Source organism: Lepisosteus oculatus, chromosome 10 (assembly GCF_040954835.1).
Source record: "Lepisosteus oculatus isolate fLepOcu1 chromosome 10, fLepOcu1.hap2, whole genome shotgun sequence".
In the NCBI taxonomy this organism is placed as follows: Eukaryota; Metazoa; Chordata; class Actinopteri; order Semionotiformes; family Lepisosteidae; genus Lepisosteus; species Lepisosteus oculatus.
In genome coordinates, this window is record NC_090705.1 from 32452407 (window position 1) to 32466911 (window position 14505).

The 14505-nt window shown below is 37.3% G+C and overlaps 1 protein-coding gene across 1 annotated transcript in view; it reads right to left on the reverse strand.

Moving 5' to 3' along the window:
• elp2 (elongator acetyltransferase complex subunit 2) overlaps positions 1-14205 on the reverse strand; it is a 52346-nt gene extending 38141 nt beyond the window's left edge. Inside the window, exons 1-10 of the mRNA XM_006635831.3 lie at positions 14061-14205; positions 13033-13111; positions 12618-12688; positions 11934-12081; positions 10703-10780; positions 9407-9471; positions 8940-9006; positions 7984-8124; positions 6462-6557; positions 5551-5651 (exon numbers count right to left, since the gene is read on the reverse strand). Coding sequence (XP_006635894.2) covers positions 5551-5651; positions 6462-6557; positions 7984-8124; positions 8940-9006; positions 9407-9471; positions 10703-10780; positions 11934-12081; positions 12618-12688; positions 13033-13111; positions 14061-14192 — 978 coding nt within the window. The 5' untranslated portion in view covers positions 14193-14205. The remainder of the gene's footprint in view (positions 1-5550; positions 5652-6461; positions 6558-7983; positions 8125-8939; positions 9007-9406; positions 9472-10702; positions 10781-11933; positions 12082-12617; positions 12689-13032; positions 13112-14060) is intronic.
• Between the last annotated feature and the right edge of the window lie 300 nt (positions 14206-14505).

Here is a 14505-nt window from a genome sequence, read left to right on the forward strand (position 1 = left end):
GATGTGAAAGCATTTCTGGTCCCTCCTTTAGTTGCTGGTCTGGATTCACGGGACCCCTAAGTCTTGTCATCCGGGACAGAGCGGGTTTTGAGGGAGGATGGAAAGAGGGGTTGATCTCGGGTGGGGGGGTAAAGGTTTTTTTTTTGTGGTTATTTCAATATTTCTTGTTCATTGTTAAAATAATTTTTAAAAAGCTGATCACAATAAGGCATTTCTTGGAAAGAAATGCCTACAGTGCAATTATATCAACTGATAACATAGCATTCATCTAACATCAGAAGAAAATCCACCCACAGGGAAGTAACCACAACTCAGCCATTAACTTTAAAATATACAACACAGATTTGATGTTATTGTCCGTGGATTGCTCAGTCATGGGTACTGCACTTTTCAAGCATCATAATCATAATCATAATGAGGTGTAACAAAGCCCCAAAACCCTTTTTCTTAAATTATAGTAGAATCTAAGGAAAGTTCACATTCTTAAAAACAAATTATATAACGTAGGTGTCCCTCCTACAAACTGTATTGATGTCTCACATCATGGTAATCTCCTGTTCCAGTAATTTCACAGTTCTAGTTCACTGTAACATTAAATACTCAGCTCCTTACATGACAGGGTAGGGTTTAATCCTAAACATCAATGAAAAATGAGCCTCTTTTCATAAGAAATTAACATCAGGTGGGACTAATCGGAAATGCGGCAAAGGCTGGTACACGCTGAAGAAAACAAATTGTGAAAAATCCTGTATCTCTGCTGTCCATAGCAAAATAAATTTAGTCTCCAAGGCACTTTTTAAGAACTTAAGTTTTCCAAGTATATAAACTAGTAACGACCAAAATGGTGAGACTTGTGGATGATCTTTCTCAAATGTTATCTATAAAAAATGCATATCATCCCATGTAAACCTTTCACGTCACAATGCCCACTGATTTTAGTGATCAAAGATGCACGTAATATGGGTTTATAGAGAAGAGGTGTGAAGGGTTACTTTTTCACACTTCTGCCAAGCTTTTCCCTTATTGCCTAAGACGCATAGCCATTAGGGTAACTGGCATGGTGAGTGGATCAATGCCTAAGCCAATATTATCCTCATTGATTCTTGGTCTGGCTGTATTTTCTGTGGTATTGTTACGACCCTTCAGAAAGCCTCCAGGTTATATACTGAATAAGCTGCACTCTGATTCGTCGAGAGTTAATTGAAGATGACATAATACGGAAACAATGGTGTAATGATGGACCAATGGAGGAGGGAGAACAATCAAAGTCAGAAGTGTGGAACATAGCAACAAAAACACACAGACCACACACTGGGACGTAACAGGTATTATAATGAAAAAGTAACTTAACCAAGAATCACCTTATACCAGCTATGGTATGACAGCAAAATGTTTTGTATACCATTTTCTTTTTAGAAATTTTCATTTTATTGCCGAGCCGTATTTCATTAACATTGTAAATGAGTTTAAACATTTTTTTTACATTGAAAATGTAGGCATAAATCTAGGGAGACTGCAAAATCAAAATTCAAAATACTGTATAACCAGACTAGCCCTCATTGCAACCCAAAACATCAAGTTGTTGATCAAATTCGACACATACAGTGTCTTCTAAAGGTATCCCAGAATCTGAAATGTATCCGCCTTTTTTAAACTTAATGAATTCAAAACCCAAATGCTTAAACTGAAGACATCGAAGAGCAAGATAAGTTACAATAAATTATATCAAAACTATATAGATGAAACAAATACATTAATTTCATAAGTATTTTGACCAGTGAAAATTTGTTGGAAGCAAATATAGCTACAATATAGCTTTTCCACCAATATTGGGTTGTACATTGCTCCATTCGTTTTCCTGCAATCCTAACAAGCTCCATCCATGCTGAGAAGAAATACTGGACACCCTACCATAATACTACCATCCACTGCAGGGATGGTGTTGATTTGGAGATGTGCTGTGTTGGGTCTGTGCCAAACCTCACATTTAGACCAGCTTTTTGGCACACTTCATGCAGGCTGTGAGATTGTTTCTTCTTGCCACCCTGTATCCTGGATGCTGTCAACTGAACTTTTTCAAACTTGTCATTGGCCTCAAGATGGAATCTCTCGCCAGCTTCCCCCACGCCAGGCTGCTAGGTTTGGAGGGATAGTTTGATAAAGGCAGTGATAAGATAAGATCACTTTATTGGCATTAAGGAACTTGTTTTTTCACATACCCCAGCTTCCGCTCCATGAGACACACAGGCACACACAGAGAAGCTTGGGGTCAGAGCACAGGGTCAGCTACTTATACTGCGCCCCTGAAGCAGTTGGGGTTAAGGGCCTTGCGCAGGGGCCCAACGGAGTAGGATTCCTCTGCCGGCCGCGGGATGTGAACCTTAGCCACAGTGCCACCACTCCGCCCTAGTGACTGGGTGGTACTTGATTACTTGACGATTGAGAAGATGCTGTTCACTGGGACATTTAGAGAATTCAGTATTTTTTGCTCCTTTCTCCTGAACCATGTTTCTCAATGACTTTATCTCTGCTGTTTTAAAAGCTTCTTAGTATAGAGAGGCATTTTTATTCTGAAATGTGAACGACTTTTATTACACACAGAGGCCACACAATCAGTTCTGTGGCTTGTTAACGTAATTTTATTTACCTAAATTAATTTAGGTTCACTACAGCAAACGATTTGAATACCTATGCAATTATGATTTATCACCTTTTTCTTGTTAATATCCTGTTTACCGGTCTTGTTTTTTCATTGCTGTGAACGTGTGGAATAGGTTGTGAATATAAAAAAAACTGCTATTTTAAGGTGTCATGACTGCAAGTTGCAAAGGAACACATTTTGAAATCTATCCAAGGGTCTGTATGTTTTTACAAAGAACTGAACAAAGATTTTTTTTTTTTTTTTTTTAAGGACAGTGAGGGGCAAAAGATTAAAAAAAAAGATTAAATCACATTGATTTTATTTTAAAAAAATGATTTTATAAGAATAGAATACATCTGTAAAGATGTTTTCCTCCATAAGATTATTAGAAATTCAAACTACTTCTAAAACCAGCCACTGAGAGGGAAAGCAAATGAACAGCTAAAGAACACACAATATCCGTGTGTAGAGATTCAAAATAGAAATAAGGAAATAAAATTCCTCAATCCCATCCTGTCCCTTACCCCTAAGAGCCCAAAGATGTTTTGGTCATCGGTCTGAATTACTGGCTCTGCAAGTCCAGATCTTGAACCTCAGTTTTCTTAGAGGCACATCACATATGATTCAGCATAATGACCCTGTTTAGCATGGTGTATCATTACAAACCCTGAGGCTATGTCTTTTCACGCTTTATTGAATCTGTCTTGCGCCAGTCCTGACAGTTGCAGTCACGCAGCAGATACATTTTATTGTGTCAATAAAATAAAATGGGTTCCTCATATAGTGTGCAATTTAAGGTGAAGAAAAGCTCTGTATTTCTATAGTTGTAGTAAATATTAACTTAAAAGGAGATTTCCAGTTTATATTTGAACTACAATGGGAAAAGAAGCTTAATTGATTGTGAATTGTATTCAAAGTAATATTACTATAGTACATAGAGTTAATCTGTAGTCTAATCCTCACCTCTAGAGAAAAAATAGAGATTTATAACACAATGTCTTAACATTTTGTACCAGTATGAGAAGAAAACATACAGAGATACCATCAGGGATGTTTACAATGCTGCTGCTTGTGAAATGTTCACAGCATAAATAACAGAGGAAAACACAAAAATCTCACACATATTCGTCCACATTATGTCAGTTCAGAAGGAAGAGCAAAACTAGAGATCTACAAAAAATATAGAATGTACTGGTAGAATGAACTAAGAGTTCAGATCTGCAAATATCTGGTCCACTCTGAAAATCATACAGACAAAAGTGATGCTTATGAAGTCAGGTAGCTCCCTCAACTACTCAGTAATCATACTTATTAAGACTTATGTACAATTGTTTTCCTTTTACTACTGTGTTTATCTGAATAGAGTGTTAATTAGCAAGACAATTTTCTAACGGCGACTGTTTACACCATGTACCTATGTCAATGTATACATATGTTACATTTAGACAATGCTGGGTAAAGTATTAGGACATACACTTCCTGTGCACTAAGAGAAAATCCCATTACTTTGAAAATGCCAAGCTTTTGGATGTAATGACAAGATGACTTTTTCTTTCTTAGATCTGTATTATTTTGTGACAAGAGAAACTATCACTGTATACTGTTATAGTAGACTTTACCTAAGATGTAATCTCAAACAAACCAAGACATTCTTTTCCATCAAAATATCACTTTGGCAGTGATCCACTCAGTAGAGTGCTATTGACACTTTTTATTTAGTCCCAAAAGTAACATTATTATGAATGTCACCCTCTTATGGATGTTACCTGTCAAAGGATCAAAGGATATCAGAATATGGAGGTAAGCACTACTCTAACCTGTCCAAAGACGGGGAAAGCAGACATCAATGACCATGTGAAAGTGAGATTGCAGGTGTGCAGAGAAAAATGTTTTGTTTTTTTTTAACTTACAAAAGCTCTTTACAGAACACTCAAGAAATTCATAAAGATTTTACTGTCACAGTAAAGGCCATTTTTTAAATAATGAAGGAAGGTGTTGCCTATATTTCTAAAAAATGTAGATTACAGATTTCTTTAGACCCGTGACTGGAAGCCTGCATTTTACACTTCATAATTTGCGAGTTTTAAATTAAGCATGATCGCAAAACAACAGATGCTCCTTGTCCTGATTGGAGAAACAGGGCATATTGGACAATCTGGGCATTAATAATAGGGGGAAAACACAAGGAAGACATTTTTTAAAGGAATTTACACAATACTCCCGAGCCTTTAGAAATTTCAGAGCTGTAATTAACCAGAACATACAGCAATATGGGCTAGTCTACTGGGTCTACAGTATTTCCAAATATAAACCAAAAAGTTGTGTAAATCCTGTCTGGAACTCCGCATCAATTCTGCTGCCCAGTATCAAACAAATGGGTATTTGTCAAATATTTAAACACTAAAACAAGTCAACAAAGATGTGATATTAATCTTCTTGTCCCTTCATGGTTTGCTTACTTTGAGTGTGCATGAAATATTCTAGAAATGAGTAACAAATCATAAGAACATTACAAAAACTAGATTTGTAAACTGAATATATATTTAGACTGCAAAATGGAGCTCTACAAATGTTTAAAGAGTTTAAAATGTCAAAGTTTGCAAGCATCAAAGAAAAATTGGTATTTTATTACACTGTTATTAGCTAACAGGTTAGGACAAAATCTCAAACCTCATCTACACTAACAAAACACCATCTTGCTTTAAGGAGGATGGGGTGGTTTTACCACCTGCTATGTCAATGTAAATCAGAAAGAGATAATAAAGCAGCAACAAGATGATGAAGCCCCAAGAAGCAAAATTATTCTTTAAACTTATAAGCATTTCATAATATGTCAGGAAGTAAATACCTTTTTGGAGAAAAAAAATCTCTCCCTTATCAGACCTATAACCAGAATCCACATACAGTACCTGCTCAAGCCACACACCCGACTCTTCATCAGGGGCCCACAGAATCATAGTTTTATCCATAGAGGCAGAAAGCAGGCGCATTGGCTGTTGGACAATGCCATCTACAGGGAGAAACAAACCATACTGTAGCTCAGGCTAACCTGTGTGCCCCTAGACAATCTCCATACTTTACAATACATCTGTACCAATGAAATTGCATTTATGCACTAAATGGTAAGTTATATTTTATTAAAATTATATTTGTGAGCAATGTAGAATACAAAATGCTGAAAAGGCTATGCAACGCTATACAAGAACACATTCTTCTTCTACAAAATCTTTCTGTCGCTTAAGCAGTTAATATTAAATGATGCATTGAGATATGTATTATTCCCTAAGCAACCTCAGTGCAAAACAGTAGAAAATACAAAACACTGAGCATACCAGTTGAACTCTAAAAGCAATTATGAGGACATCGGTGTTGGTGACCCTTACCTCTCTAGACCAAGGTCATTCAGATTAATGCCAAGGCTACGTTTCGAATGTGTCTGCATTTGTAAACATTGTGCACTTACAGTCTCTAAAAACAAAAATTAATAAACATGCAAACAGTGGTTGGGTCTACTTTAAACAGCTGCTACAAAGCATATCAGTAATACAAATAAACTAGAACTAAGCATTTAAGCATTAACCTTAAAGAACTTAGCCTGAGAGTACAGGTCACAAATACATTTTTCAGAAGATATGCCCAATGTTTTATTTCCAATTTCCCCATCCATATTTACCTGGATCACTGTTATTTTAAATAGTTTAAATTATATGATTTATTTACTTATTTGTTGATTTATTCATTTACTTACTATAATACTGAGCTTTTACAGCTAAAGAGAGCCCAGGTTTAAACAAACCCTTTAAATCTCGTCCTATCTCACCTCTAAGGAAAGAAGGCTGCCAACACACCCCATACACCCAGTTTTCATGGCCGGCCAGAACTGTCTCAAGGGTAACAGCAAAGGATAAGGAAGAATCTGTACAAACAGAAATTAAGAAGAATGGTATAAGAATAACTGGTTTACTTGGAGAATTTGCTTAACATCCTGTAAACAGTATTGCTTACCTTGGTATTCTAAAGAGACGTCATATTACTGTATATTTAAAGTGCTTTATGAAAAACAAGTTGAACTTGGAACAGAAGTTTACCTCCTAATATCTAGAAAGATTTATTTTCAGTTTCTTCCTATGAAAGTCTGTTTGATTCATGAGGTCAACAGACATACATTTGAACTATACATAATTCAAAATACAGTATGCAAACATCACAACAAAATGGAATACAAACAAACATGTATGTTTTTAGGAGAGGTAATCACGTAGTTAATTGATTAATTGGCTCCAGGTATTTTAAGCCTTCCGACATTCATTCCAAAAGTATCAAGACAACTGTTCATGATGCAGCCACAAGCTTTAAATGTTGCTGAAGGTCAGCTTGCAATCTTCAAAATTGACCCTGTTATATTGTACTCCCATTCCTCGAATTAATCATTTCAAATATAAAAAGTTGCAGTTCAGGACTTTCTGAACACCCTTGAAGACATTCCACAAGATTTGATTCTAAAAAATGAATCACGGAAAACTGTCAAACAGATTTAATTACAGGTCCCAGCACATTAGAAAAATAAATTGATTTTCATTTGTGAAATGTGACTGGTGACAAATCAATTTGAATATCTTCAAGTGACAGAGCCCAGCTGGCAGAGGGTCACCGCGGACTCGAATCAGTCAAAGAGCACTCGACTCGGCACATGACAGCAGTCCCTCTGACTTGCCAAGCACCTGTTGCCTTGCAATACTCAATACTGTCAGTAACATTCACACCACTTCCCTAGTCGATGGCTAACTAATGTTGTGGGACCTGCAGTGTGAAAAATGGCAGATGACGCTGACATTATAGTTTTCACACAAAATTGCACACTGCTTTGTTCGCACATTGCTCTCGGCATGTGTGCGTATGAGGGGGGTAATACTGAAACTTTGTTTTGACAGCTGTTTGTATTCGATATATCACATGGATTTGTAAGAAAGTGATTTTGACAGTATAGTATCCCTTGGATGGTTCAGACTCGTCCCCTGAAAAAAGGTCCCAGGAGACTGAGGCTTTAAAACCACACTTCAAAACCCAAAGAGGGACAATTATAAGGAGCCATTCAATTCTATACTGTAAGTCTTTTCGAGACAGAATGAAATCAAAAAACATGTACATGTACAAGCAGAGAACATGCAAACTCTTCCCACAGAGAGGCATTCCGAGACTGGAAATGAACCCAGCACTGTATTGAAATAGTAGAGATTACTATAGTTATTGTAACTCTTTAGACAAAATTCCTTGTGTATAATCAAAAGAAAGTGTTCGTGTCTGATGAAAAGACAAAGGGAATACAAGCACAGATAGCTCACCCTTCAATTTCACTGAAAAGACGAACTCTTTCATTTTGATGGTCTCTTCATCTAGATCTTCACCGATGTCTGACTTTGCAAGCACTTTCCACATTCTTATCAGACAGTCTTGTGCACAGCTTGCTAATAAAACTTCCCCATCTGTGATTTTAAAAGAACAACATTTACCCATTGACTCTGCCTCAGTCTACAGTGCACTTATTTCATTAAATATTTTACAAGATACAGAATATCTTCCTTCAGCTAAGAGCAAAAGCCTGTGTCATGAATTATGAAAAGATTTAACACTACATACAAAAAAAGGAAAATAATTAGTTGATATTGACTGGTTAGGAAATATGTAAATATTTTGACATGCTTATATAGTGAGTAAAACCATAAGTAAATATAAGTACTATAAGTAAAACTGGGATCTAGCACAGAATTTTTAATTGCATTCAGGACTGGACTTCAGTCCATTCTACAGTAACGAAAGGATGATTTTTTTCTTTTAGAAACAATCTTCACCTCTCTTAAAAAGAGTATGCCCACTTTAAATTTCACAAAGGCAGAGCTATACCAAAACGTAAACTGTCTTCATCCTAAAGCCGAATAATAGTCCCTAAGAGTCAACCCCAGATTACTGAGATGCTGTTGGAGTTAATGACTCAAAACCTCCACTTCTGCAAAGCCCGAGCTCATGACTGAGCTAAATCAAAACACGTTTCACAATATAACACTTGGTGGCAGATCTTTACTGCAAGATTTTTATCATGTCCCAAAAAGAAAGATGCCATCCAGTAGTGTTCTGAAATCTCCTTTGAGCGGCTGGTTAAAGTTCTGCATTTCATTTTTCAGGCAAAAGCCCCTGACAGTAAGTCAATTCTGTTATGACGTACTGTGCATAAGTCTGTGGAAAGCTGGATTCTGAGAGTGTAAACTACAGAAAAATGTAAACACTCAAAGTCAACTCTTACCCCTGACTGCCCACGCCACTCCTCGGATCCAGTCTTCATGCCCAAGCAGTGAAAGGGCCTTTTCAAACTAAAAAAATGCACAGATAACTGTTGCTTACATTTTACAGGGTACACTTTCTAAATTAAATATAAGTACAGACGATGCTGCGTCTCTGAAATGAACTCACACAATATTATGAAATCTTTTTTTTAAAATAATAAGATCCCTGAATGAAAATGATGAATCGCTGCATCAGCATCCTTCAAACCAGATAACAGTAGCAGAACTTACAATGAAACCTGGATAAAAGGTGACCTCATCGACACTACAGAGCACTGTTCGGTTTTGCCATGTGCTTCAGCATGACATAATTAATGACCCGGGTACTCCCAATAAAAGCTATTTCCGCCTCTAATGGATTTGTGAATTATAAGAGGGTTTGACGCTCTTCTAGGTGGTTTGCTTTGTGTTCGTCGGAAGGTCATACCTGCTCTTCCTGTCGCGTAAATAAATGGATTCGGCAGTCATCCCCACCGCATGCCAGAATGGGAACTGAAATCACAAGCTAGTGTCAAAATCGCCACCACTTTCAACAATTCAGAGGCCTGTTCAAGCAAGATTCAAAATTCAGTTGGCACTTAACAATATTCAGATGCAGCTTTCTGGATTTGCCCAAGGACTAAGAACTACTGCTTAAGCTATAGAAGAGATAAGAAAGCAGAGGGAATGAATGAAAAGAAAAGATAAGGAAGGACACCTCCACCTTGTACTGGTTTGTCCCAACATTAGTGCCAGTGTACTGAATAGCTTGCCAAAGTGTCTGGCTCTCTTCTGTCGCTTTAGAGCTGTTTCAATGTCAGTCGTCAAAAATGTTACAAGTCACCTTGTGAAGACATTAAGCCAAACGATTTACAACTGCACAACCTCCATGCTTCATGGTGTCTTTCACGAAATCTTGAACGAGCTCGTACCGAAAAATAAGAGATGCACACCTGACTGTTTCTAAATAATCATCTGTTGACATTAAGCACATTTTGACACACTAAAGGTGCTCTGTATCGTGGCATACAAATAGGTAGGGTGGGCCCCCAGTTACTTAACTGGGTTGCCAACAATGGTTTCTGGCTGGGGAACCACTTTTTCAAAAACTATTCTCAAAAATAATTCAGCCAAGAATACGTTTAGCTGGCACGTCTTTGGAAGGTGGGAGTACCAAAAAAAGCACAGGCCAAAAATCCATATGTACCAGTCCAGAATCCAAGATCGAACCTAGAGCCCAAAAATGCTGTGGCAGCAGTGTTAACTGCCATACCGGTATGGTCCCACCATATTGGGACCGATATGGTGTCCCAATAATAATATTATTATTAGTATTATCATCATCATCACTTTATTAACCCTTTACAATTTTCTTGCATTAGGAATTGTCTTTTCTGCCATTGTACGGCGCCCCTGGAGCAGTTGGGATTAAGGGCCTTGGTCAGGAGCCCAACGGAGTAGGATTCCTCTGCCGGCTGTGGGATTTGAACCGGCAACCTTCCAGCCACAGGCGCAGATCCTTAGCCACAGAGCCACCACTTTTCCCCATTTATGATAATGCTATTATCATAAAATACACAAAGCCAAATTTTAGGTCAAAAGATCCGCCAAATTAACTACTTAAATAAAGGGAAAAATCTATCACATGTAAAAATACAGATGAGAAAAAAATGGCCTAATATTAATAATGCGTCTCTTTCAAAGTCAGAACAAAGCAAGACAAAGCTTGCTGAACTGCACTCACCTCTAGTTCCTGGCAGTAATGCAAGTGAAAGATCCATCATGAACCCATTTCCAAAAGGGAGTGTCTGGAGGCACTGTGCTAAGAATCAAATTAAAAGAATGTATTTATGCACAACTTATTTTGAATTATCCTTTAAAAGAACATAGTGGCTATGCACAAAATCTGATATTGAATTTACCATTCAGGAAGAATTTGTCTATAATCTCAATTACATTTTAAGCCATACCAATCCTAATAAAAACCAAACATAATTGACACAATAAGATATTTTGTGCAATCAGTTGAAGATTAAGGTCTTTAAAGTCATTAAGATACATGATGATTTTCTTGCTGTCTTTTGCGGAGGAGAGCTGAGAAACAAGTCACACAGACTTTCAGAGCATTGATCTGTCAAACCCTACTCATTAGTCAAAATCTTTTACATATTCACTTCAAAAAACATGATTAAACTCACCTACAGTTCAATAAAACATTCTAGAAGTAATGAAAGCTACATATATTTTATTTTTATTTAATGTTTTTGACGACAATTATTTTCTTTCACTCATAAAAAGGTTCATTGCAAGCATTCAAGTTTTGATAAAAAATGTACACAAATACCTTATTTGTAATTCAACAAAATACAAAATCTTTGGAAGGGAGGTGAATATTTTTGCAAGGCACTGTATATACTGCCATACATCGTCACATGGTGTGAGGGTGCAGGGAATTCAGTGAAGATTTGAAAAAAGGTTTATTTCGTGGTGAAAAAGGCCATTTCTGGTTAACACTGACTAAGACACACACAAGATGTATCCCTCACAGTGCACTGAGTTTCAGCAGAGTTACAAAGAATTGTATACTCTGAATACAGCTACAGTAACCCTATGTCACTGCGATGAGTGGGTGTTCATGAATGACCTTTACCTGTATATCAGGAACCATAGAAAATACTTCCAGTCATGGCACAGTAGCTACTCATGATAATGTTATCCCCACTTTTCAGTTATTTCTCAGATATCTAATTTTTGGGGGGTTTCCTAACTCCAGAAGAAACATCTCGGGGAGAATTTTTTCCCTTTAGGGGACTGTCCCCTACACCCTTGGTAGGGGACAGCAGCTTCACAAATAGTTAATTCTGACCTGTCACATATAGCAGGCGTCTGTTCAAAATGCACTCAAGTCTGGGCAAGAGTAATGACCCCAGGCCAGGGGCAGATTTCTACAATGGTGTTAGTGTGAAAACCCTTACTCTTTGAGTCCTGCTTCATCCAGATTTTAACAGTCGAGTCAGAGGCAGCAGAGGCAATGAGCAACTGGCGGGAGTCCACATCCAAGTAAATTGCATCCACTGCACAGACAGCCCGAGTGTGGCCCTCACACTGTCCAGACTTGGTGAACTGAAAAAAGGGAAGCACAAAAGGTCAACTGCTCAGAGCCTAAAAATGTTCCAGACAGCAAGTGTAACAATACGGATGCACCACCAAACACTTTACTATGTCAAGGCCAGGAAGACTTAGAAACCCCCAACCCTTAAAAGGTTATGCACATTCAGCACAAAAGATGGAACAAAGCTGAAGCACTGTTTTAATAAATCTCTTTTCACTTCAGTTGTGGCTTTGTACTGATACTGTGAAAAAGCCAGCAGTGAACGAAAATTTCATGTTTGCCAGACTTAGATTAAAATGAAGAATGACTTATTAAGCTGATGTGAATTACAAAGAACGAAGATGTTCATTCTCAAATTCAGCTTGCAGGTATACCGTAACACTAAGAATGGAGGCTGAAAACCTGTCCAGTTATCAAAGTTGCCATCAAAGGCAATAAACGAACTACAAGTAGCTTCCTATAATTTTTTTTTCCCCGATCTCAGGTGCCCATGATCTTCAGATGCATAAGTAGTCAAAGAAAAGGGGTATATGTCTGTGCAACATACCTTACCATCCTGGACTTCCCACACAAGGACTTGATTATCAGACCCTCCTGATACCAATTCTGTTTCTGCACCTGCCAAAGTGGTAAAGAAAAACGATACTAAATTCAACACTTTGAGACCAGATGCACTGACAGGGTACTGTAGCCCACAGTCTTCTCCAACAGACATGTAGTGAAGGACCTCACAGTTTTATCGCTCCGAGGACTTTTTAATCTAAAAAAAAGCCAAATCTAAAGGTCACAGTGTACAATGAGGATCTACACTGTTACCTGAACCAGCTGGTTCTCATTTTCATGACACAACTAACCATTTCTATACATGTGGGACACTCCTGATGGGATGCACTGCTGCAAGATATTTAACTGGTCCATTTAACCTGAATGCCACTGCCATTTGTCAATATAATGATACTCACCACAGTCATTCCTGAGCACCCACTTAACAGCGTTTACTCTGCCTGTGTGTCCATTCAGAGTAGCAAAGATAGTTCTCCTCTAATACAAAACAGAAAGGGAAAGGCTTTCAGGAAACATAATGGTAGCATTGTATTTAATAAGCAAGATGTTTAAAACTGTATCGATACAAATGATAAAACTGACATTATTTTTCTTCTATTTTTATATAGAAATCTTGCCCTTAGAAAAATCATTCCGTTGAGAGTTTGCTATGCAAAATACCATGTTTCTCTCCAGAAGGTTATTTTCGAGTGATAATGCAATCGATATTACTCAATAAATAATTAATACCAAATATTTGGTCATAAGTAACATTACTGTATTTGTAAGATAAAACATGGGTTGGGTCAGTCTGTAAAATTATTTTTGTGCGTTTCTAGTTTCGAAAGTTTCATTTTAAAAAGATAATGAACATTTATTCTTATCAGTAGACAACAATAAAGCGTATATGACTGGTGCATCATACTTTACTGCAATGGACATAAGTAACATACAGTACGATATCATCCATCAAACGTGTACCACGTCTATGTAACACAGGTCGTTACATTTTCGGAAACTAAGTTACATAGGAATGCTACGACCTCAAAGTAATCCCTCATAAACAAATAAAGATAAATCTATCATTTCCTTGAAGGGCGTATCGAACAGGCTAAATATATCAAGAATCTAAACATATAGTAGTGTTGGTAGTTTGTACTTTATGTACGATTATCTCATAAAGTTGGGAAATATCTTAATTGCAGCATTACTGACTTTAGCTATAACATGACATAATCCAAGATTAAAAACTGTAAAAAAAGTTAACGGCACACAGTAATTGTGAAAAAGAAAGATTATAATGCTGTCGTGAAGTATAACTGAGTCAATAACATTCATTGCAATAGTTCAAAGCAACAAGCTAAACTGCATTGCAAAGGCTAACACTTCTGGGTCATTTTGTGTGCATCATACAAGGATTTTCACTTTTGCAATAAAATCTGATTACCTTTGGATGATACAGAGCGACAGAATTGCATGTTCCGAAGGCAACAATTCCTCCTCTTCCCCAGGAAAGCACATTAGGAGTACGATTCGCACAACATGAAACAAAACATGTTTCAGCTATGGATGCCGCCATTTTTGATGCTCATTTGTCAACTCTAACCCTTTACGTCAGAGATATTAGCCACGTGGCCACAAAAACCAAAGGCGTCCGATTTTCCAAGTGACGTACAGTGAAAGGGTGTTGATTGGTTAATTTATGCTATATTAAAATATCTCTTCTAATTTTAGTATGCACATTTAAATTTTCGCAAAGCGCTGTATAAAGGGCATTGGAAAGCAAAACCTTGTAAAAATGTAAAAACAAATAACACTGAGTAGCCTTTAAGGCTCTAGACTCATCACTGAAAAGATAGTGGTTTCTAATGTCACATCATGCATTACTGTCA